The following is a 26153-nucleotide window of genomic DNA, read 5'->3' as shown; positions in this document are numbered from 1 at the left end:
GGGCCTCAGTTCCCTCATCTGTCAAATGGGGATGAAGACCATGAGCCTCACGTGGGACAACCTGATTCCCTTGTGTCTCCCCCAGCGCTTAGAACAGTGCTCTGCACATAGTAAGCGCTTAACAAATACCAACATTATTATCCTTATTACAAGGCCTAGCTGGACCAGGGGGGCCGGTCCCGGCGCATGCGCAGTGCCCTCGGCCGGGCGAGTTGGCCACGCCCCCTGTGACGTCACCGGGGGGTTGACGGCGGTCGGCGAGCGGGGAGGCGCGCGCGCGCGGCGCGTGCATACTTCTGGCGCGCACGCGCGCCCCGCCAGCCGGGTGCGTGTGCGCGCGCGCGCCGCCCGGGGCCGGAGGGAGGGGGCGGAGGAGGAGGAAGAGCCGCAGCGCGGGGGCGCGCGCTCCCGGGATGATGGCGGATCACATCCCGCTCTACCCGGTGCGCCCGCCGCCCAACCGCAAGCGAGCGGCCTACTACAGCGCCGCCGGCCCGGGGCCCGGGCCCGATCGGCACAACAGGTACCGGGAGGGGCGGGGGGGGAGGGGGCAGGGAGCAGGCGCCGCCGCCGGGCGGGCGGGGCAGGAGGGAGGACGCCGGCGCATGCGCACCACCCGCTCCTCCCCCCGCCCGCGGGAAAGGGGGCGGGGCCTCGCGCCGGAAGGGGCGGGGCCTCGGGGAAGGGCGGGGCCTCGCGCGAAGGGCGGGGCCGCCTCCCCCCTTTTCCCGCCTTTTTTCAGGGAGGCCCCTCGCCTCAGCGCGAGCCAGGCGACGCCCCCCTCCTCCTCCCATTAATTCGACTAATAAAATAATAATTATTATTATTAATAGCTAATTATGTGCCAAGCACTGTCCCAAGCGCCGGGAGGGATCCCAGGTCATCAAGTTGTCTCACGTGGCGCTCGCCGCCTCAGTGCCCATTTTAGAGATGAGGGGACTGAGGCCCACTCAAGTGACATCATCATAATTAATGATAACGATGACATTTGTGAAGCGCTTACTATGTGCCAAGCACTGTCCTAAGTGCTGGGGGAGACCCCGGGTCATCAAGTTGTCCCACGTGGCGCTTGCCATCTCAGTGCCCATTTTAGAGATGAGGGGACTGAGGCCCACTCAAGTGACATCATCATAATAATGATAATTAATGATAATGATGGTATTTATTGAGCGCTGACTATGTGCCAAGCACTGTCCCAAGCGCTTGGGGAGATCCCAGGTCATCAAGTTGTCCCCCGTGGCGCTCGCCGCCTCAGTGCCCATTTTAGAGATGAGGGGACTGAGGCCCACTCAAGTGACATCATCATAATTAATGATAACGATGACATTTGTGAAGCGCTTACTATGTGCCAAGCACTGTCCTAAGTGCTGGGGGAGACCCCGGGTCATCAAGTTGTCCCACGTGGCGCTTGCCATCTCAGTGCCCATTTTAGAGATGAGGGGACTGAGGCCCACTCAAGTGACATCATCATAATAATGATAATTAATGATAATGATGGTATTTATTGAGCGCTGACTATGTGCCAAGCACTGTCCTAAGCACTGGGAGGGATCCCAGGTCATCAAGTTGTCTCACGTGGTGCTCGCCGCCTCAATGCCCATTTTAGAGATGAGGGAACTGAGGCCCACTGAAGTGACATCATAATAATGATGATGGTATTTGTGAAGCTCTGACTATGTGCCAAGCACTATCCTAAGCGCTGGGGGAGATCCCAGGTCATCAAGTTGTCCCATGTGGCGCTCGCCACCTCAGTGCCCATTTTAGAGATGAGGGAACTCAGGCCCACTGAAGTGACATCATAATAATAATAATTAATGATGATGATGATATTTGTGAAGCGCTTACTATGTTCCAAGCACTGTCCTAAGCGTTGGGGGAGATCACAGGTCATCAAGTTGTTCCACGTGGCACTCGCTGTCTCAATCCCCATTTTAGAGACGAGGGGACTGAGGCCCACTGAAGTGACATCATCATAATAATAATAATAATTAATGATGATGATGATATTTGTGAAGCGCTTACTATGTGCCAAGCACTGTCCTAAGCGCTGGGGGAGATCCCAGGTCATCAAGTTGTCCCACGTGGCACTCGCTGTCTCAATCCCATTTTAGAGCCGAGGGGACTGAGGCCCACTGAAGTGACATCATAAAGATAATGATGGTATTTGTTAAGCGCTTACTATATGCCAAGCACTGTCCTAAGCGCTGGGGGAGATCCAAGGTCATCAAGTTGTTCCACATGGGGCTCGCCGTCTCAATCCCCATTTTACAGATGAGGGAACTGAGGCCCACTGAAGTGACGTAATAATAATGATGGCATTTGGTAAGCGCTTACTATGTGTCAAGCACTGTTCAAAACGCTGGGTAGATCCAAGGCAGTGAGTTTGGTCACAGTCCCTATTCCACATGGGGCTCGCTATCTCAATCCCCATATTACAGATGAGGGAACTGAGGCCCACTGAAGTGACATAATAATAATAATGATGGTATGTGTTAAGCGCTTACTATGTGCCAAGCACTGTTCTAAGCACTGGGTAAATCCAAGGCAGTCAGGTTGGACACAGTCCCTGTCCCACATAGGGTTCACCGTCTCAATCCCCAGTTTACAGATGGGGGAAAACTGAGGCCCATTGAACTGAAGTGACATCATAATAATGATGATGGTGATGGCATTTAAGTGTGTACTACATGACAAGCGCTGTTCTAAGCGCTGAGTAGATACAAGGCAATCCAGGTTGGACACAGTCCCTGTTTCACATGGGGCTCACAGTCTCAATCCCCATTTTACAGATGAGGTACCTGATCTACAGAGAGGTGAAGCGACTCGCCCAAGGCCACACAGCAGACAAGTGGCAGAGTAGGGATTAGAACCCAGGTCCTCTGACTCCCAGACCCGTGCTCTATCCGCTACATCATGCTGCTTCTCATTTACACCATGCTACTTCCTTAAGTGGAAAGAGCCCGGGCTTGGAAGTCAGAGGTCATGGGTTCGAATCCCGGCTCTGCCACTTGTCAGCTGTGTGACTGTGGGCGAGTCACTTCACTTCTCGGTGCCGCAGTTACTTCATCTGTCAAATGGGGATTAACTGTGAGCTCACGAGGGACAATCTGATTACCCTGTATCTACCCCAGCGCTTAGAACAGTGCTCTGCACATAGTAAGCGCTTAACAAATACCAACATTATTAACTAGTTACACTTTCCACTAGGGTAGCATTTTGGAGGAAGTACTCTCAAAGCCTTTAGAATATTAGGTGAACATTAGAATGTTTCAGTAAGTCAGAATATTGGGAGTCAGAAGGTCATGGATTCTAATCCTGGCTCCACCACTTGTCTGCTGTGTGACCTTGGGCAAGACACTTTACTTCTCTGTGCCTCAGTTACGTCATCTGTAAAATGAGACTGTGAGCCCCATGAGGGAAGGACTGTGTCCAGCCCAATTTGTATCCATCCAGCGCTTAGTAAAGTGCCTGGCACAGAGTAAGCACCTAACAAATACCGCTATTATTAGTAGTAGTAGTAGTAAGCGCTTAAATACTATATTTTATTATTATGTTGTGGAATGCCTGTAGCTGTAGTAACTTTTCACCTTATCCTTGCAGATTTGTTTGCAAATCTGCTAGACTTCTTTGGTGGTCTTCTACTAGATTTCGGTGCCAGATTGTGCCCGGGGTTGGGTGGCTGAAAGATCTGAGGCTGTTTTCAGTGGAGTTGTAATCAATTCAATGAAATCGTGTCCCTCAGGAAGCAAAAGTTGCTAAGAAAGACCAGGTTTCCACTATTCCTGTGACCCAAGCCGGCATCCTTGGTATTATCCTCTACCCATGTCTCTCCATGAGTGCTCAATAAATAGGATCCACTGACTACTAAAAGTTCCTGAAAGGCACATAGTTTGGACTAAGGCATTCTGTGAGTTTTGATCCAACTCTATTTCATCTGAAAAATAGATTTGGCCATCCTCTAGACTGTAAGCTCACTGTGGGCAGCGACCGTGTCTACCAACTCTTTTATTCTTCTCTCCCAACCATTTAGGACAGTGCTCTGCCCACAGTAAGTGCTCAATCAATACGACTGATTATTGCAGAGGGTGGTCTGTGGTTTAGAGGAACCAATCAGTGGTATTTGTTGAGAACTTGTATGCAGAGCCTGGTACTAAACACTTCGTAGAGTACAGTTCAAGGGAGTTGGTAGCTACATTCCATGCCCATAAGGTGTTTACAGACCTTTAAAAACCTTAAAATGCAACCCTGAGTCCCAAAGACTTCCAGCCGTGGCTTTTTCTCCGGCTGCTGAATTGAGTCCAGTTAAGTGGGCCCAGCATTTTAGAATATCCTCTTCCCGAAGGATGAGAGGCATCACCATCTCAGTGTGTTGTGTAGGGTCCAGCCCTTACAGTAGCTGCAGGGGCTTGGAAGAGCCGGCTGCTGTTTGCACTCCTTGACACCCCCTGAGAACAACTCTGAGAACAATGTTGCTTTAAGGGTGCTGATAACAACAACAACAATGGTAAGAGTTATTGAGGAAGTAAAACCGTAAAACCGCAAAACCCTGTGGTCAATTGTAGAAAAAACTTTGAAACCACAAGAAAGGAATGTGTAAATACGGGGAACTCTGGTGGTGGTGGTGGTTACTTAGACTGAATTGTTCTTAATGGTAGGCTAAACACAAAACATTAAGATGTATTCCCTGGCCCAACCAGCTACTCACCCTTGAAGTGTTAGGGAAAGACTAAACACATGTCAAGGAAACCCACACAGAGTAATAAATGTACTACGCGCTTGGGAGACTGCACTATAACTACGTAACGGACCCCTTCCCTGCCCACCTCGAGCTTACAGTCTAGAGCGGGAGACATAGTAATATAATGGCAGGGAATGTGTCTGATATAGTGTTTTAGTGTACTCTCTCAAGCGCTTAGTACAGTGCTCTGCACACTGTAAACGCTCCATAAATACAATTGTTTGACTGATTGATCTCCAGCTCTAAGGCTCTGTGATCTTGGGAGACTCAAGATCCCCAAGAATCAATTTTAGCCAATTTGCCCCTCACCAAATCCCCTGTCATCCTCAGTGTGGGGGCTGGATTACCATATTCCTTATGTTCTCGAAATCAATATCTCATCTGAATGCAAAACTAGTTGAAATCTGAAAGCATTTTCTCTTTCTGATCTTTCGTGTCTGGTCCTTGTGAGCACTTTCATTTAAGGACTCTTTCCCTGTGGTGGAGTTATTAAACCATAGCTCAGGCCCACTGGACTTCCAGGAAACATAGTTTTCTTGCTGGTATCCAACTGACTCGTTCAGCCCTTAATAATGCTCTTTCAAGGTAGGACTGGGGAATTCATTGCTGAGTTACCTACCGTGTTTCCTCTCACTTCCAGATATTTCCAAATTTATTTTGGTAGAACGCCCTCCTTCCTCTCCCGTTTCACCTGGTAAAGTATTCTGAATAATGGGAATAGAGAGATTAGAGCCCATTCCAATTTAGCATTAGATAATGGCAGATCTAGCCAAGGTAGAGTTTGCCTGCAGCCACAGGGAATATGAGGACTTTTCTCTCAAGAACTGTGCGGGGCTTCTTTGTGTAACATGGTTATCTTGAATCTTTAGCTTCATAATTTTTTGTCGTTTTGGTTCCACTGTTCTTGTTCCGTGTGTCCGTTAACCCCTCATTTAAATTGTGAGCCCCTTGTGGGATTGGGATTTGCCTCGTATTTAGCACGATGCAGTCACCCATAGCCAGTGCCTATGAAAACACTGTACTGCTGCAAGCGCAACGTGGATAATAACAGATCGCTGATGTGGTAGAACAAGGTGCTTTTACTCTGACTAGGAGGTGAAAGGTAGCGTTTGAAAATTACATATTTACATCTGTACGCATTAAAATCAAATTCAGAATTTTACTACCGGTACATATTTGCATTGCCATTTGATCGTGAAGCTGTATTCACTGAGTTTTTCACCGGGTGTTTTTTAACATATTTATAGTGTCTCGGTCAATTTTGGAGAATCTTGGGAACACACTGATGCATTTTACATTATCTCCTGTCAATCAGTAAATAGTGATTGAGCTCCTACTTGATGCAAATTACCCTGTAGGAAGCACTTGGGAGAGTTGGGTAGTAGACGAGATCCCCACCCTACAATCGAGAAGGGGGAGACAGACACCAAAATAAATTACAGATGGGAGGAAGAAGGAAAAAGGGCCATGTACATGAATTAGTGCTAAAGTAATGGGGTATGTAAGACATATAGAGAAGTACCGGGGGAGGTTGACAGTACTTAAGTGCCCAGGTGGTAAGGAAATGCTGAAACAGCAGTGGTGGAGATATAAATTGGGGAGATTAGAAATGAATCTGGCAAGTTCTCCTATGGGGAGCTTCAGTTAGCACTCCCGTGTAACACCATTTTCCAGAAACCAGTTATAAATGGGCTAACCTGAGCAGCGTATGAAGAGTTCCCCCTCCTGCCCGCCTCTTCCCCTCTCCTCCCCTCCCTCCACCCCAAAGTGGTTTTTAAATGGAGGATAGTGGGGAAAACTTTGTTGGGAGAAAAGTTGTGCCGTTGGTCTGCTCTGTGACCTTGGACAAGTTGCTTCACTTCTCTGTGCCTCAGTTCAATCCCTCTTTTCCCCTCCTACTTAGACTTTGAGCCCCATGTGGAGCTTTATTATCTTATATCTAACCCAGCCGCTTAGTAAAGTGCTTAGCGCATCGGAAACACTTAACAAATACACCTGTTGTTTTATTTGAAACATCTTTTTAATGGTGTTTGTTCAGCACTTATTATGTACTAAGCGCTGGGGTAGATTCAAGATAATCAGGTTAGACCCAGTCCATGTCCCACGTAGGGTTCATAGTTTTAATCCCCATTTTACAGATGAGGTAGTGGTATTAACTAAGTTTGTCATGTGCAGAACAATGTACTAAACACTGGTAAGGACTTATGAGAAGCAGTGAGGCCAAGTGGATACAGCACGGGCCTGGGAGTCTGAAGGACCTGAGTTCTAATCCTAGCTCTGCTACCTGTCTGCTGTAACACCTTGAAAAGGTCACTGGGTGTCTGTTACCTTGTCTGTGAAATGGGGATTGAGACCGTGAGCCCCATATGGGAGAGACCGTGAACCCCATATGGGACAGAGACGATGTCCAACTTGATGAGCTTGTATCTATCCCAATGCTTACTACAGTGCCTGGCACATGTACCATTAAAAAAAAAAAGAAGAGAGATAGACTATATGAGTGGGGATTGGTTCCTGTCCCCGCGGGGGCTCATAAACCTTCTGCTTACGTCCCCCCCCCCCCCCCCCCCCCCCCCCCGTCCCCAACCTTTCTGAGGCCGGCTTTCTTCTGTCTCCTTTCCTGCAGCTACTGCCTCCCACCACAACTCCTCCACGCCCACCCATCCCTCCACCACTACTCCTGCGCCGGGTGTGCTGCTCTGCTATTTCATCAGTGGCACCTGCAGCCTCCCATTAATAAAAATTCCCAAACCTCCAAGCCCGACGCTGGAGGGACAAAATGTAATCTCTGATGGCCCATTAGAAGCGCAATGACCTGATAAGATCATTCAGCCAGAACTCCTCAAGCGTACTGGACACGGATTCCCGTGCGTTCCCTTCGTCCCAGCCAGTGACATATGTCCCCCATAACGTTCTGTCAGGGTCCTTCACTTCTCTGTTATAAGTGGGAGATTGGAAGGGCTAAAAAATGAATCTCTTTCCTACAGGAAAATGAAGCTATGCAAAAGTCCTTCAATAATAATCATCGCCGTTTACCTCTGTTTGCTCCCATCAGCGAGGCTTCTGGTCCGATGCCAAAGGTCCATGCCATTTAGCTGACGACCCACGAAAGCGTTCTTATGCCCAGGAAGAAGGCGGCCTTCCTGCCACCCAGCAGCGTGGCCTAGTGAAAAGAGCAGGGCACTGGGAGTCAGGAGATCTGGGTTCTAATCCTGGCTCTGCCACTTTCCTGCTGTTTGGCTTTGAGCAGGCCACTTAATTTCCTTGGTCCTCGATTTCCTCATCTGTATGGAGATGGGTCACCTTTTGTCCCGCTCCCTTTTCTTTTTATGGTATTAAGCGCTTACTCTGTGTCAAGCACTGTCCTAAGCACTGAGGTTAATCAGGTCAGGCACAGTCCCTGTCCCACATGGTGCTCAACAGGGACCGTCTGAACTGCTATGTATCTACCGCAGCGCTTAGTACTCTGCTTGACACATAGTAAGCACTTGATCAGTACCACAGTTATTGTTATTACCCTCATCAGAGCAGAGTGTTTTTTTCCAGGTAGACTGGTGTAGGTTAGCACACTCTAGGAGATCAGATCAAAGACTTTCACTAGCCGGGAACACTTTCACAACCATTTCCACACTTCCTGGATTTAGAGCAGCGATGTACCTGAGGATGCTGAGTAGAAGTTATGGGGTTTTGAAGCCCTTTTCTCATGGAACTTACCATTTATTGAGGTGGGGTTTTTTTGACATTCTTCATAAATTATGAAAATGATTCTGGGCTAATAAGAACAATACCGACAGGGCCGTGGTTGAAGTGGGAAAGGGAGCTCATTTTAGTAAAGGAACAGGTCACCTACCTTTCCCTCATTGTGTTTAGCTGTATTAACTTCAGATTTCTACAGAACCTTTCTGTGCATTGTTCATGTGCAGTGGAGGAAATGTTGATTTTTTTTTCCTATTTACGAATGATTTAGCAGTAGACAGGAAGATACAATTGAAACTTAATGCCCTCCTTACTCTCAATAGAGTTGCTGAAAACATTCAACCCATTGGAACTTGAACAATTACAGATGCATTTTATAGAGCAATAGAGGCATAATTTTCATAGCTGTTTATATCAGAAGCAAATTTAAAACTCTATATTGTCCTTCGCTTCCTTTCACCTGCTTCTGTGTAAGTGATCCTTGGGCTTGCTGGAAGTTTTAAAATATATATGGACATGAATATTTTCTCCCCGGAAGCCATATCTTATTCATGACACTGTCTTCAAACTTAGGGCGTTGTATTCTTGCTGTGAGTTTTGATGTCTTCTTTTTTGGTTTCTTTGTTCACATTGTTTTTAGTGCTTCATATATTTTTTTTTTTAAGTTTCTGGGATTACACTTAATTGCCTGAAGCGTTGATTTTCAATGAGTGACAAACCAATTAAGTGTGTATGATAGGAAGCAACAAAGAAACCAAGATTCTGTCCTCTTGGAGGCTTTGAAAAATCCATTATTCATCATCTTATTGTTTTTAAATACTGAGGTAAATTTTTACCACACAATGGGAAAATTGCTTTTGAAATGGAATAAATTGCTTGCCAGTTCAAAGGCTGCCTTTTTGAAATCAAGGTTACTAAACATGATGATGCTTATGTTCATTATCTTTCACTGCTATGTAAAAGTGAATTTGGTAAAAATTGCCATTTTGCTAAAATAGAACACAATCTGTGGAACAACTTTAAAAATATACTTAACATATACTGATCACAAATATACTCTGCTAATCTCCCAGTCCCCTAAATGTCTGAGCATCCAGTACAGGGCTCTTTAAAGAGCTGGTGCTCAGTAGATAGTGTGGGCACCAAATCTGATAGCATAGGTTTCCATTTTGATGATGAAGTGTACCCCTGGGCATCCTAAATTTGTACTTTTTCACTTCTCAGTGGAACAGACTTCAGTGAAGTCAATGTATCCATAGAATTAACATTTAAAGAGGAAAATGTGGGAAAAAAGGGAGGTTTAATTTTAAGAAGAAAATGATTTTCTCAATAAGATGGTGTCACGAAGAATCGCTTACTGGTTTAATTTGCTGTTTAGCCCATTTAAAGCATGCTTTATATATCTATTGTTCATCCACTACCAAGAGAGCGAGTATTCCCTCATCCCTCTAGACTGTAAACTTGCTGTGGGCAGGGAACGTGTCTGCCAACTCCATTTTACGCTCCCAAGCCCTTAGTACAGTGCTCTGCATATAGTAAGCACTCAGTAAATTCCGCTGATTGATTGATTGATTGATCCCTGATAATGGAGAAGAGAAGTGCGTTAGAGAATGCCAAAAAAGGCAAGAAGGTTGGGCCCTGTGGGAGCCATGGAGGGAATCCCTGGGTCGGCAGGCCCGGCTGTGCTGCTGGAGCACGGAGGGCCCGGAGATGATAAACTTCCCTCTTGGCCTGGGATCGTGCTGGACACTTTACAGCTCCCACGGGCCTCCTTGGGGCTCTGCCCCTGGACTGGCTCGCAGTCAGTTCCGCCCATGAGAAAGGCAGGCTTTCGTCAGATAGGAGCATCAAAAACTGCCACCGCCTCATCCGGAGAGGACCCACCTTTCCCAAAAAACTGAGATTCGACAGCGTGCGTGTTCTGCCTTCCACACCCGGCTTTTGGAGGGATCCAACTGTTGGCATTTAGGCCGGATGCACCTTATGTCTGGAGGCTGCCCCGTCGTTTCGTTCCAAGATCCCCTGCCCAACGAGGAAATATCTTTTATATAATGACACCTTCGCTATGATTCATGTGCTTTTAAAACCGCCTGTGGATATTTTCTGTAGATCGCATTCTCTTGTGTTTGCTCTTATAATGTCGATTCCAAGACTTGTTTTTATTCTTTTTGGGAGGGTCGGTTCTAAGCCAATGATTCGCTTTTTGGGTCCTGGAACTCGCTTGGCTCCGTCAACGGGAGCCAAGCAGCCGAAGGGAGTCATGCATTAGTCTTTGTATGGAACGCGGGGTAACCCCAACAGAGGGTGTGGGAGCCAGGCAAAGCATTGGCAGGGTGGAATTCTACCCAGTTCCTTCCCCAGCATCCCTGCTGTGGCATTCTAGAGACCTGCAGTTGGAGAGAATGAAACACACATTCCTCGACTCATTGGGAGGAGATGGATTTTGGCTCTGGGTAGGTTTTCAAGGCGGAAAAGCTCGGAAATGGTAGGATTGCCAGGGCTCTGGGCGAAAGCCTGATGGCCACCTTCAGTGCTCTGTCCATACTCCATACCAGCCCCTTTTCTGGCTTCGGAGGGAGGGGCTCTGGAGGAGAGCACATGGCGGTTTCTTCATCCAGATGGGCGGTGTGTCAGCCGGAGACTTTCCCCGTAGTTAACACCGCGGCTTCCACTGCAAGGAGGAAGACCATGATGCTTTCTAACCCACTCCACCCTCACGCTGGATCGCGGGCCACAGCGGCACCCAGCCGGCACTGTTCTTCCACCTCATCTGCCTTCGAGGCCAAACTCCGACGGCCCCGCTGTTCATCCTGGAGCCCGGATGCCCGCCGGCTAGCCCTCGCACCCCGGTCCTCGAGCGGTCACCCCCCTGGTGTGCCCAGGGGTCCCGATCGAAGCATTTCTGCAGTTAACGGTAGAAGGAATTGTGAATCAGTTGTGCTTCCTGAGCACTTCCCATGTGTGGAGCACTTTACTAAGCGCTTGGGAGGGTAGAGTACAACAGAGTTGGTAGACGTGTTTCCTGCCCACGGGGAGTTTACAGTCCAGAGGGAGTTTACGGTTTTACTTGTTCTCTTCAGAATTCAGGGTGTCGTCCATCAAATTTGGGAGTTGGCAACCTGGATAAAGTCTGTAAAACTACGGCAGGCAGAGGGAAGCAATAAGAATAATAATAATAATGGTGTTTGTAAAGTGCTTGCTAGGTGTTGAGCACTGTTGTAAGCGCTGGGGTAGATACTAGTTAATCCAGTTGGATACAGTCTCTGTCCCACCTGGGGGTCACAGTCGAAGTAGGAGGGAAAACAGGGATCATTTCCCTATTTTACAGGTGAGCACCAGAGAGATTAAACCCAAAGGATTCTGGAGGAAAGCTAGCACATAATGCAGCGTGGCTGCTTGAGGAAGCATTCTCCATAATCAGGATAATTATAATCGAGGCAGAGGACCCGAGTTCTTTCTTATCCCGACTTGACATTTCCCTTCGGTGACCTTGGGCAAGACGCTTCACTTTTCTGTGCCTCAGTTTTCTCATCTGTAAAATGGGGATTAGATGGCCATTATCCCTTCACTTTAGACCATAAACCCCATGTGGGATCAGGGCTGTGACCGATCTGATTAACTTGTTTCTAACTGAGCACTTAGAAGATTGCCGGGCACACAGATACCGTTATTTTTATCATTATTATTATTATCAACCAACAGGAACATCTAGTAGATGAAAATCATTTTTACTTGCTCTAAAGCCTTATTACTAATATTCATCAGTCAATCAATCTGTGGTATTTTTGAGCACTCACTGTGTTTGGAGCACTCTCCTAACGCTTAAGTTGAATGGAAATCATAGTCATCATCAGTGGTGTTTATCTGAGCATCTACTTTGTGCAGAGCACCATCCTGGATGTTTGAAAGCGCATAATAGATGGAAACGATCTAGTCTTTGCCTTTGAGAAGCTCATAATCTAATGAGAAGGCCACAAACATAACTGAGGTATGTACCATAGAGAAAAGCAGCTATAAATCTTCACTGTTCAGTGGGAACTAGATTAAATGTAATAATAATATTGGTTAAGTGCTTCCTATGTACCAAGTACTGTGCGAAACATGGGGGCAGATATCAGATAATTCAGCTCGGATGGAGACTTTGTCTCATGTGAAGCTCACAATCTAAGTAGGAGGGAGAATAGATTTCGAATCTCTCTTTTACAGATGAGGAAACTGTGGCCCAGAGAAATTAAAACAGCTCACCCAAGGCCACACAGCCGGCTAGTGGCAGAGCCGGGATTGGAAGCCAGGTCCTCCGACTCCCAGCCCCGTGCTCTTTCCACGAGGCGACACTGCCGGCTCTAAATTTAGATAGGGATGATAGCAAAATGCAGGTAAGCAGTTAAAGAAGGAAAATGAATCGGTAGTTTGTGTGCCCTGGCTGGCCGACGGAACGATATGATCGGGACAGTGGGGATGAGTCAGGGAGGGCCTCCTGGAGAAAAGACAGTCAGTAACTTCCCAGTTCAGGTGTGCCGTTCTCAAGGGCAGCTGTTCCACTGCGCTTCAGGTGCAGGAGCCGTTTATTAGCTTTGCTCAGGGAACTTATTATGGCGGTGAACTTACTCTAATAGTGAACTTTAAACTGGTCCGGGAAGTTCCCCGAGCAAAGCCACCCAAGAGGAGGGTGCTTGGGAGTAGCCCGTGGCAACTCAGCTAGCTTGGAATGACTGTCCCGCCCGGAATCTTACGAGACTCAGGGACCTTTTCTCAGGAAATGTTAGAAGATCAATCGGTCGTATCTATTGGGCGCTTACTGTGTGCAGTACACTGTACTAAACCCTTGAGAGAGTACAGTAGAACACTTAATAGACACAGTCCCTGCCCACTAGGAGCTTAGGGAAGCAGCGTGGTGTAGTGAATAGAGCCTGGGAGTCAGAAAGTCATGGGTTCTAATTCCAGCTCTGCTGTGTGACCTTGGGCAAGTCACTTCTCTGGACCTCAGTTATCTCACCTGTAAAATGGGGATCGAGACTGTGAGCCCCACGTGGGACAGGGACTGAATCCAGTCCGATTTACTTGTATCCATCCCGGCACTTAATACAGTGCCCGGCACAGAGTAAGCACTTAACAAATACCGTAATAGTTATTAATATTATTAGAGATGAGTGGAATCTGTAACTCCTGGTTTAGCGCAGATGTTTGTTCGTGTTGACGTGGGCAGGATCCACCTTAACAAGCTGTCTGGTGGACAGTCAGATCGGCATTAGTAAGTGTCACCATCTGGTAGATTGCAAGCTTCTTTAGGACACGGAGCTGGACGTGCCGAGTACAGTGCTCCTCCCAAAGTAAGCACTCAATAAATACCACCGACTGATCTTAAAATTTCAGGGATGATTTTTCAGAACTCCAGGCTTCGATGATGAAAGCGTTCTAATGGCGGAACTTTTCTCCGGAAGAACGCTAAACCAGGATTGATATCCCTCTGGGGGAACTAGGAGAATTGTGGAATCTCAGGAGGTGAACTCAAGACTCCAGAGATTTTTTTTTTTCCTTTTTCATCCTTCCCCAGCCTCAACCCGGAAAAGACCCTCAGGCAACCGGTCCTCGGTCTACAATTCAGTGGGCCGGACTTTCAGAGGGCTGCAAATTATTCATAAATCTTAGGCAAAACGTTCAGCAACCTGATACCCAGCTGTCAACTGGGACAAAAGGAAATGCAATCGGAGATGGGGAGATGGGGACTGACCCGTCTTAATTCCTGCAAAAAAAAAAAAGATAATGGGTGGGACTTCTTCCAGGGGCAGGGGATGGAGGTTATGTCATCAGCGATACTACTTGGAGGAGAAGGCAAGAAGGGGACACACCTGCCATAAGCAACCCGAAAATTTCTCAAGATTTACTGTGTGGAGATGGAGGATGATATAAAACAATAGAACACTCACCGAATTTGTTTGTGTTCTCTCCGTAGGGTCTTAATAGGCTTAAAGGGAGCACGGTTAAGCTGCTACAGCATATCGATCTTAGCAAAACTAGTTTTATTGAAGTCACTGGAAGATGGGTTCCAAAACCGACTGCAGAATGAGGTGGCCTCATTTTAGTAATAAAATAATATTGTGATCATTATATAGTTCTGTTGTCCTCGAATATGCTTAACTTATGTTTTATTACAAGCACGTAAGCACTCAATTTCAAGATGATGAATGCCTTAAAGAAGTTGCAATTTTTAAAAATTGCAGGTTAAAGCTATTAAACATTTTATCGTCTTTATAATGACCACTTTCTTCTTTTAGGATTTAGCACTAAATATCTGCGTCGTATTTAAAAGACACAGAAGATGTACATGGCTGTAATTTTCCAGCCTTCCACAGCTACGCCCCATTCTTGAGGTATCAGTCAATCAGTCGGTAGTTTTGGAGTCCTTCCTGTGCGCCGTATTGCTCAGTACTGGCCAGTTAGCAGACACTTTCCCAGTAGACCTCTTCCCTGCCTTCAAGGAACTTAGAGTCGAGCGCTAAAATAAAATAATAAAGGCAGGCGCTAAAATAATGCCGAGGCGGGGGAAGCAACAAGGTGTAAAGATATTTACATAAGTGCTACTGGGAGAGCAGAGGAAGTAGAGCTTTGCCATTCAAGTTAAAGTGTGTTACACCTTTTTGGGTAAAATGAGGCTTAGAAAAGGTAGTTTCCTCATCTGTTGATATTCCCTGATAATTACGTCAGAGACTCAAGGGTGCTTTTTCCACCTGCCAGTCGATACGTATCTTCTTACTTAAAGCACTGAACGGTGGCTTCTGAGCTGCACTTGCTTGTGCGTGCTCGTCCCCGTCCTTGAAGAGGAAGGGGTCGGGGGAGAGAGGGCCCGCTGGTAATAATAATTATGGTATTTGTTAAACGCTTACTATGTGCCAAGCACTGTTCTAAGCGCTGGACTGGGCGCCGTCGTCGGGTGAAGCCGCGGAGGCTAGCAGTCGAGGTCAGAGGGAGTGGTTTCCGGGTGACTCTGTTCCCTGCCTCCAGGGGCCGGAGCAATCAGTTAGTTGGTCTATTTATTGAGCACTTGCAGTTTGCAGAGCACTGTACTGAGCGTTTGGGAGAGTACCGTATAACAGTAAACAGACATTCCCTGCTCATAATGAGCTTACAGTCTAGAGGCAGCCTATAATTCCACAGTCTATTCGTTTATTCAGGCATTCAATCATATTTATTGAGCGCCTACTGTGTGCAAAGCACTGTACTAAGCGCTTGGGAGATACAGTATAATAACCACCGGACACATTCCTGCCCACAGTGAGCTCATGGTCAGGAGGGAGAGACAGACAATATAAATAAATAGATAAATAAATTACAAATGTATACAGATATAATGGCTTAGTGGAAAGAGCAAGGGTTTGGGAGTCAGAGGAGGTGGGTTCTAATCCCAGATCTGCCACTTGTCTGCTGTGTTACTTTGGGCAAGCCACTTAACTTCTCTGTGCCTCAGTTACCTCATCTGGAAAATGGGGATTAAGACTGTGAACCCCACGTGAGACAACCTGATTACCTTGTATCTACCCAGCCCTTAGAACGGTGCTTGGCACATAGTGAGCGCTTCACAAATACCATCATTATTATTATATACCTTTGTGCTGTGGGGATGGGAGGAAGGATGGACGAAGGAGCAAGTGAGAACGGCGCAGAAAGGAGTGAGAGAAGAGGAGAGGAGGGCTTAGTCAGGGAAGGCTTCTTGGAGGCGACTCAAACTCCTAAGACACTGAGAGCGTTGTGAGAAACCGGGTGGTTCTAGGACGCTCCCAGCATTATTCCCATTGAAAGGGGTATCCGGAGGCCAGACCTCCTCGGGCCCCGTGGAGCCCGAGCCGCTCCCCTACGGAACGCCCTCCCCACCCACGCCTCACCGACGCCTTTCTTTCCTTAACCAGATACCAGCTGGAAGATGAATCCGCCCATCTGGACGAAATGCCCCTGATGATGTCCGAAGAAGGCTTCGAAAACGACGAGAGCGATTACCACACCCTGCCGAGGGCCAGGCTGACGCGGAGAAAAAGAGGCCTGGAGTGGTTCGTGTGCGGTGGCTGGAAATTCCTCTGCACCAGGTTAGCCGTGTGCCGCTGCCTCGTCCCCCCGCGCCGCACTCGTGACGTTCACATGCATAATGGTGTTGGCTGCATAAATACTTCCCGTTTGTCTCTCCGGCTCACGTTAGGGGACGAGGGAGAAATGCTCTTTCGCAGATAGCTGGGGAAGCGGGAGCAGAAGCGCCAGCACGGGTATTGTACGGATCTGACTAATGTCAGGGCAAAGGAAAAGTAAATTCATTAACTGATAAGGAGTTAACGTATCAATTCTAAAGGTTAAAAAGTGCAGCGGATTGATGGACCTGGAGTGAACGCAAGATAGAATTAGTTCTGTTTACCCCGCTGCCATTTATAAAGTTCCCATCCGGTCCCCTTTTACACCTACCGTGCCCATCAAAAATCCTGGAAGAACCTGAGGTGTTTCTTGAACGTAGACAGTGAACCAAGGCCTTGGATCTAGCATTTCCGCATTTCCCGGTATATTAAGTATTTTCCCCAGATTCTCCCAGAAGAAACAGATCAGCCTCCGCAGTAAATATATTTTCAACAAATTGACCAGGAGCTTAAGGTAAACTGGTGTTATGGTGGCGATAGTATTTCTTAAGCCCTTACTAGGTGCCCTGGGGAAGATGCCAGTTAGTTACCTTAGATGCAGTCCCTGTCCCACGTAAGGCTTATGATCTGAGAGAGGGAGAGCGGGTATCTCATTCCCATTTTACAGATGAGGAAACTGAGACCTAGAGAAATTAGGTGACCTGCCCAAGGTCAGGCAGCAAGTCAGTGCCTTCCCCGATTGAGGTCTCTTTTTTCCCCAGCTTCATCTCCCTCCTGTGACCTCTATGTATTTGGATCTGTGACCTTGGGGCATTTGATATTTGCCCCACCCTCAACCTCACAGCACTTAGGGATAGATCTTTAAAATATATGTACATATATATATATTACTAAGATTAATATCTGCCTCCCCCCCAGGCTGTAAGATTGTTATGGGCAGGGAACTTTTGTTTTTTGTTTTGTTTTTTAAATATTTGCCAAGCATTTACTACGTTCCAGGTTCTAAGCGCTGGGGTAGATACAGGATAATCAGGTTGGACCCAATCCATGTCCCACATGGGGCTCACAATCTTAGTTCCCATTTTACAGATGAGGTAACTGAGTCACAGAGAAGTGAAGTGACCTGCCCAAATTCACAGAGCAGACATGTGGCAGGGCTGGGATGTGAATCCAGGTCGGTCCACACTGCTTCTCCTGTGAGCCTGTGGGTGGGCAGGGATTGTCTCTATCTGTTGCTGAATTGTACACTCCAAGCACTTAGTACAGTGCTCTGCACACAGTAAGCACTCAATAAATATGATTGATTGAATGAATGAATGAATGAATTCTCTTTGTGTCTGCCAACTCTGTTGTATTATACTCTTCCAGGCCCCACAGAGTAAGCGCTCAGTAAATACCACTGAGCTGGGATTAGCGTCCCCAGATTCCCGCCTCCCAGCCTCTTGATCTTTCTATCAGGCCACCTTGCACGAATAAGTTTGCCCTGGTAAGGAGTAGGGAGGCCTGTTTTGAACTGTACCTCTGCCTGCCACCAAAAGCTCACCTCCAGGTACAAACAGGAAAAGCTTCCAGTCACATGCAGCTGTCACAACTTTTGCAAAACTTGAATAAATTACGAGTTTTGTGTTTTGTGCTATTTAGGCTTGTAGTCTTCTTCTTTTTCTGGGAACTTGTTCTTGCCTTTTGGTCACAAAAAGAAACACATCTAGTCATCTTTGGATGCGAAAAAAGAAGCAAAACCCAAAGCAATCATGTTGCCTCCTATTACTTTTTTTGAGCAGCAGGAAGATAAAATGTTCCTTTTCGGTTTTAACCTGACTTTCAGGGCTTTAAAGGAGGTTAAAGCCGATGGGCACCATTTAAAATTTTTCCTCCTCTTAAAATAACTGGCAAGGGTCCAAGCCCCATTGAGTTGACTGTTTTCAGCTTTGAGTTTTACTGGGTCTTCGATGTAAATGAATCCCCCCCTTTTTTTTTAAATTAAAAAAAGCTTTCATTGTTCAGTGCTACTTGAGGCATTAAAACCAGAAGCAGCTCCCATTAGGGCTTCTAAGCTCTCGATTCCAAGGTGGCTGCTGCTTTGTATCCTCCTTCTGGGCCTTTCCCTTAAATATAACCTCTTTCCAAGTGTTGCTTGAGATCGACTTGTTCAGGTGTGCTCTTCGGGCTTTGCTGAGTGAGGGGACACAGGTGGGTGGTAAAATTCTCGAAGAAACTGCCATATTTTTTAAACAGTTGATGCCTAACCTCTGATCATTCAGTGGGATTTATCAAGGGCTCACTGTGTGCAGAGCACTGTACTAAGCTCTTGGGAGAGTACAATACAACAGAGTTGGTAATCACGTTCCCTGCCCACAAGGAGCTCAAAGGCTAGAGGGGAAGATCAATGAAAATAAATTACAGGTGGGGGAAATGGCAGAGTATAAGGATATGGACGTAAATGCTGTGGGACTGGGTGGGGTGAATAATCCAAGTGTTTATGGGATAGAGCTCCAAATGCCTAGGTGATGATGCCAAGGGGAGAGCGAATAGAGTGGAGAAAATGAGGGGTTAATGAGGGTAATAATATTGGTATTTGTTAGGCGCTTACTGTGTGCCACGTACTGTTCTAAGTGCTGAGGTAGATACAAGGTAATCAGGTTGTCCCACGTGGGACTCACAGTCTTAATCCCCATTTTGCAGATGAGGAACTGAGGCACAGCGAAGTGAAGTGACTTGCCCAAAGTCTCCCAGCTGACAAGTGGCAGAGCCGGGATGAGAACCCGTGACCTCCGACTCCCAGCCCCTGCTCTTTCCACTAAGCCACGGTGCTTCTCTAGGCCTCTGGGAGGAGATGTGATTTTAGTAGGGCTTTGAAGGTGGAGAGAATGTTGGTCTGTCAGATGTGCAGGGGGAGGGAGGTCCAGGCCGATGGAAGGACGTGGGCAGGAGGTCAAAAGCGAGGCAGATAAGATCAAGGTACACTGAGTAGGCTGGCGATTAAAGGAGCAAAGGGAGCGAGCTGGCTGGTAGTAGGAAATCAGCGAGATAAGGTAGGAAGGAGGGGAAGAGCTGTTTGAGTGCTTTGAAGTCCACGGTAAAGAGTTTCTGTCCAAAGCAGAGATAGATGGACAACCCCTAAGCTCGTTGTCCCCATGAACCTGAGAAATCATAATGCACACATATTAATACTCTGGGGTTCTTTGGGCGGGGCTGATTACTTTCTCATGAGATTTACATTCCACTTGTGATCAAAAACCACTTTGTCCCTCTGAAAATGGTGCCACTAAATGGCATTTCCATATGAAGTGAAGGGGATATCAGTTGCTGCGGTTAATCTGGATTTCTAAAATGGCCGGTCCACTTTCAATTAATCTGCGACCCACTTGTTATGCAGAAGCATGGGAAAATGCCGATCTTTTAAGAGCGACGTGATTGCTGTGTTACTTTTGGCCTTGTTACTAAAACTACTTGTTGAATACAATAATTACATTACCTTGGGCGATGGAAGGAGGAAAGGGGATTTTTCTTTCTTTCTTTCTTTTACATTTTTCATTTGTTTTTGTGTTTTTTGTCAGAATGGTTTTGGCTGGCTTAAAACCCTCTCAGGAATGACTGTCTGTTGCACATAACATGAAGCTCTTGCCTAATTGCTTGACATGAAGTTCAGCAAAAAGCTCAGATAGTTAAGCGTATGAGATGAAAGGAAAGAAAAGAACAACTTGTGCCATTAGATTGGAAAGTTAGGTGAGATTTGAATTTGACGCTCGATCCGGTGCGAGGTTTGAATTTGGCACTTGACCGCTGAAAAACAATTTTTGCATGAAAATATGAGTCTTACCAGTGGTGATTTATTTCTGTTGTGGAAAATATTTAGTGTTCTCAGACTTTTGTGTTTTTTTGGGGGGGTGGTCAAAATACCTTTAGACCAATGCATTTGAGTCCAGTAAGAGGCTTTCATTTATTAATTGATTCTTTTTTCCTTGTGCCCACAGCAGTGTTTTGTCCTTGTCGGTCATATTTATTGAACACTTCCCATGTGCAGAGCACTATTTTAAGTGCTTGCGATGGACCCCAGTGGCGTCTCTTTTCTTGTCGGCCCCCCAGACTTGTTGGGGTTCTCTATTTCTCCCACCAACGTCCTTGCAGCTCCCACCCACTTCTCGCTGCCCCCTTCCCTTCTCTTTCAGCAGCACTTTCTTACCTCGTGTACCCTTGCTGGGCTGGGTTACCCCAGGGCTCCCTCAGCCAGGAAATCCAGAGATGCACCCTGGCCTACCGGAGAGAGCTCCTGCTGGGAGTCGGGAGACCTGGGTTTGAGTCCTACCTCTGCCGCAGGCCTGCTGGGTGATCTTGGGCAAGTCACTTGACCTCTCCAGACCTCATTTTCCTCATCTATTAAATGGGAATAGGACAGATTATGGGCCACTTGTAGGACAGGAACTACATCCATTCTGATCATCTTGAACCTACATCAGCACTTAGCACATATTGTAAGCGCTTAATAAGTAATCTTAATTATTGATGGTCTTAATTCGGTTAAGTGCCAATAAGAAAACCCTTCTGTTCTCTATTTCAGGTTCACGCAACATAAACTCCCCGTGCGCGCGCGCACACACACACACACACACTCACTCAGCCGTAGAACCAGGTTTGCTATTTTTCACAGTAGAATTTATATTTTTCTTAATTTTATCAATCAAAATTCAGGACAAAGTCCTATAACCGAGTTAAAATTCACCACCTCAGTAAGTAGGTTCTCAGTAAAATATTTGCACCTTAGGTTTAAGGAAAGTGGACTGGTGGTGAAACTGCTGGAGTTCCCTAAATGAAAATGCTCTGGCCCAGCACTGGGATTTTAGTTGAGATGTCTAGGTCAACAAGTCCAAAGCTGCACAGGCTTTACTGACTGGGGTCAGAGTGGGAGAGCTTCTCCCCGTTCTTGCTATTGCCAGTGGGGGAATGTATCATAAAGACATTTAGGCTTTGTGTTCAAAATGGCTTTTGTGAGGTGACCTCTGGAAAATTCCACACCCAGCTACTGGATCCCATCAAACTGTTTTCAAGATCCTGTATGGTCATCAGTTCTTGAATTTTACATTCTTTTCCAAGTACTAAACCAGCCTAATGTCCACTTTATTTGAGGTAGAAATTCCAGCACAGACCATGCTATCTGATTAAGGATTAGCCTGCATTGAAGGAGAGCATGATGGGACTAAATTCCCTCCCTCTGAATCATTCCCAATGGATTTTCGCTCCCCTGATTGCATTTGAAGGGAAATGAGTGCTCTTCAGTGAAGGCTGCTTCATATCATCCTTGCTTCCTGTGTTTGTGTTTTTTAAAAATGTTTTTTGTTAAATGCTTACTGTGTGCCAGGCACTGTCATTCAATAGTATTTATTGAGCGCTTACTATGTGCAGATCACTGTACTAAGCCCATGGAATGAACAAGTCGGCAACAGATAGAGACAGTCCCTGCCGTTTGACGGGCTTACAGTCACTGTCCTAAGCGCTAGGGTGGATCCAAGCTATTCAGGTCGGACAGAGTCCCTGTCCCATGTGGGGCTCACAGTCTTAACCCCCATTTTACAGATCACAGAGCAGACAAGTGGCGGAGAAGGAATGAGAATCCAGGTTCTTCTCACTCCTACTTTGTTCACTTTGGAAGGGCACAACAGGTAAGAGAGGTGGACACAGGGGCTTTGGGAAGGCCAAGAACAGACTTGGACTTCTACTGGTTTGCCAGAAGTCCAGACTGAGGCAGGGCCTTTCCAGTCCAGGGCCCACTGAACCCTGCCCTTGCTGGTGCTGATGATTTTCCAGTTTGTGGCAGAATTTCCAATTCCATCACAATGACTACCCTCCTACGTGGGGAGCACTGTCACCCCCAGCTTTTCTCCTACAATCAAAGAGCACCATACACTTTCACCCCTTCCCCTGCCTGAACCCCCTAGGCGGGGCTGAGGGTCAGGCGGGGAAGGTCCTCTTCTCCTGGGTTACTGTAGGCAAAATTACACAACGGCTGTAAGTGGCTCCGCACAGTCAGCTGCCCTGGGAGAGTCTGTGGGGTGATGAACATTGAAGGAATGCGGGTGGGGGAGGGTGATATGTTTGTGTGTGGGTGTGCGTGGGTGCAGGCACAAACATGAATGTATTCTGAAAGTAAGTAAGCAAGAGCTCAGGGAGAAGATAAGGGCACAAATTAAGAGAAAAGAAAAAGCGAGGAATGATGGGATTTTCAAGTTATATCGGAAGTGTTCCAAAATTCCCACGTGAAATAGAAATAATTGAGTTTCCACTAGGCCATGCTGTTTTCTACTACTTCTCCCCAAAATGGAACCTCAGAAAGAACTAAATTTCCCAGTGAAATCCGGGAAATTACCAAAATCTGATCATGGGAAACATGTCATTGTATCCTCTCCATTGCTCCAGGTCCCGCCTCGGCACTGTTGCTGGGGAGGGGTGAAGCCCAGCTACGTTTAAAATAATGAATAAACCTTCCTTTGATAATAGGAAGTTTGCATACCATCTCACTGCAGCAAGGTGAAATTGTGTTGTATCTAAAGGACACTGGATAAATTATGCCTAAATTCATGAGAAGCAGCATGACCTAGTAGAAAGAGTAGGGGCCTGAGAGTCAGAGGACCTGTGTTCTAATCTCAGCTCCACCATTTGCCTGCTGTGAGACCTTGGGCAAGTCACTCAACTTCTCTGTGTCTGATAGCTGTAAAATGGGACTGAATCCTACTCCCTCCTACTAAGATTGGGAACAACATGTGGGGCAGGGAATGTGTTCAACCTGATTATCTTGATTAACCTCAGTGCTTAGTACAGTGCTTGGCACATAATGAGCACTTAACAAGTACCATAACTATGATTATAATAATTATCATACTAAATATTTGTGAAAGTGCTTTCAAAAAAACATTCAGGAGGAGATATTTTGCACTTTCTCAGCCAGGAATTTCTTGAGCAATAAGCCTTGCCAGTCATTGACAATGAGGTGCTTTTTTTTTTTTTTAATTAGTTTCTCTGCTTTTTAAATCATTACATGCATTTGATTGTTCAATGTTTTTCATGGTTCACTGAATTCACTAAAAGGAGCCAAAGGAAGTATATATTTTTTATAAATCCTGCTTTCACAAGTTACTCCTTTATGTCTAACTAAACATTATTCCAAGAGGAGATAGTCTCATATTGAGAATTATGTGCTGATCTTTGGAAGACTTTCTGATGGGTTACCTCATCTGTAAAATAGGGATTAAGATTGTGAGTCCCATGCGGGTTACGGACTGTATCCAATCTGATTAGCCGGTAATTACCCCAGTGCTTAGAGCAGTGCCTGGCACAGAGTAAGCTCTTGATAAATGCTATAAAAAAAATGCAACTTCGGTATAGACTGCAGGATCCCATCACTGGTGGGACAGGAAGGAGGGAAGGTGAACTAACCTGAACACCTATCCAGGAAGACCGCCTCCCCAACTCCACCAAGGGATTTGGGGTAATCCAAGGCCCAGAGGAGGAGTTTGGGGAGGGTGGCCCATCTAACATCAAAGCTCCAGCTAAGCCTGTCTATCCCACGGCTCCCTGCCCTCTCTCTCCCTACTTGCCAAATAGGGCTCTCCCCAATTTAGTCTGAATACTTAAGGTGTATTCAGAGGAAGAGAAGTGATTTTTTTTTTCCCCTAATAGGTGGGGAAAATGCGAGCCTCCTAGAGGAGCGGGAGGAGTGAGCTGGAGGAGCTGGAATCTGTCGACCCTTTATTACTCTGTGGTGTATTGAGACTTTCCAATAATCTATGGCCCTTTCTCCCTTTCCCGCCCCCAATACATAAAACATTGAATGTTACCGTTTATTAATGGTTGGAATTTGTCAATAAGAGAGCATTGCAAGGAAGATCATTTCCCTGAGGTTTCTGAAGCCATTACGGAGATCTAAAAATGTAAATATCGTCTAGTATTTTGATGGCAGATAGAAATTTATATAGTGTTTTAACATGCAAGGCTTAGCATTAGACGGTTATCCGCACCCTCACTAAATCCAGAAACAATCAATAATGGTTTTCTGTAGTATTGCCTTTTGTACAGGTAAGTGCATAATATTGCCTGCTTCACAGATACTCAAAATAATCATCTTTGTTCTATGTTCTATTCAGTTGCTGTGACTGGCTCATAAACATTTGCCGAAGAAAGAAAGAACTGAAAGCTCGCACCGTCTGGCTTGGATGTCCTGAAAAATGCGAAGAAAAATACCCTAGAAATGCTATAAAAAATCAAAAGTACAATGTGTTTACCTTTATACCTGGGGTAAGACTATCCATGATTTCTTGGAGGTGGGTAAACAGAAGGGGGCTGGGAATTTGCTGTCCTTAAAGAGTGCCCGGGGGTTTTGTGACTTCAGAGACAATCTAATGGGCAGTGATGGTTTCTACTCTTGATTAATTGATTTCACACCAAACTCTCTTTTGTAAATCTCTTGGTTTCCCAAAATGTGTTAGATTCTGAAGATTCCAGGGGTAGAGCTTCCCCAGCCCCTGGCAGCACTGGGGACTGATCTCCCTAAACCCCTCACAGCTCTGGGGGGAGAGCTCCCCAGACCCTCACAGGTCAGGGGTAGAGCTCCCTGACCCCCTTTCAGGTTTAGCAGCAGGTATGACGTGTTCTTGGACTTCCGTTTGTGATGCAGTGTGGGTCTGGGCGGTTGGAGACCCTAACGACAGGAAAAAGCGAAGTCTAAATTCACTGCCATGGAAATTATTCAGACACAACAACACTGTCTAAAATTCCATTTCATAGAAGGTTGACTCCTCTCAAGCACGTTTGGGACAGGTGCATGCTTGCAAGCCCTGGGTGGAGGGTACACATGGTTTGGTAGAGTTGTTCTGTCCCTTTTTCCAATCCCATGTGCTTCTGGCTTTTTGCACTATGATTTTGGAGGCAGTACTAATTTTTCGAGGAAAATGTTACATTTTTATTGGACTGTTTCTATGCAGTTTTCGTCTTCACTGTTTATTTTATGCAGAAATTATAGCGACTTCCAAAATCTGGACAATGCTTGAGTTTTCCCATCACTTGGGTGGGTTATTTTTTTCCTCCCCCCTCCCGAACTCATCCCGGGACCAGATTCATTACCTCTGTCTAGAAGAACAGATACCGTCTGGAGCTGGAGCTTATTTTTCCTCACCTCAGGTTTTTGTTCGAGCCTCAGGTTTGAGCCGCTGTCCTGTTCGGCCAGCCTCAGTTCCGAGCTGCTTTGTCCTTTACGTTTTAATTTAAATAATCACGCCGACTTTATATTGAGCATTGATTTTTTTTTTCCCATCCGTCCAATAGCTGGCAAATGCTTGATATCTAATATGCTTCTTTATTAAAACACACAAAAACTAATGGCTCCATAATTAAAAGACTGATCTTTTGTCAGGGCAATAAAATGTCAACTGTCTTTCAGGCAGATAAATATTCTCATCTTTATTGAACCAGGCCACCGTTTCCTCCCTCGGTTTAAATTATTAAATACGCACAGATTGGTTAAGCATTGTACATTTTCCTAAAGGTCACAAAGTTCATTAAGTATACAGTAAAGCATCGATTGCTGTGGTTAAGCCTCTCCAGGGCGGCTTCGGAGC

At 46.2% G+C, this 26153-nt stretch overlaps 1 protein-coding gene across 5 annotated transcripts in view; it reads left to right on the top strand.

Annotated features, from left to right (window-relative positions):
• Window positions 1–361: 361 nt before the first annotated feature.
• The window catches only part of ATP9B (ATPase phospholipid transporting 9B (putative)), a 185023-nt gene continuing 159231 nt past the window's right edge, over window positions 362–26153 (top strand). For 2 of the 5 annotated variants that reach the window (XM_029052670.2, XM_029052669.2), the window contains exons 1-3: window positions 362–523; window positions 16339–16512; window positions 24684–24834. In XM_029052670.2, the coding sequence (XP_028908503.1) occupies window positions 414–523; window positions 16339–16512; window positions 24684–24834 (435 nt within the window). In that variant the 5' untranslated portion in view covers window positions 362–413. Of the gene's footprint in view, window positions 524–14716; window positions 14806–16338; window positions 16513–24683; window positions 24835–26153 lie in introns of those variants that run through there. The other 3 variants (XM_029052674.2, XM_029052671.2, XM_029052672.2) reach the window with 2 other exon arrangements.

This window comes from Ornithorhynchus anatinus, chromosome X2 (genome assembly GCF_004115215.2).
Source record: "Ornithorhynchus anatinus isolate Pmale09 chromosome X2, mOrnAna1.pri.v4, whole genome shotgun sequence".
Classification (NCBI taxonomy): domain Eukaryota; kingdom Metazoa; phylum Chordata; class Mammalia; order Monotremata; family Ornithorhynchidae; genus Ornithorhynchus; species Ornithorhynchus anatinus.
This window is presented reverse-complemented; position numbering and strand designations above follow the sequence as displayed.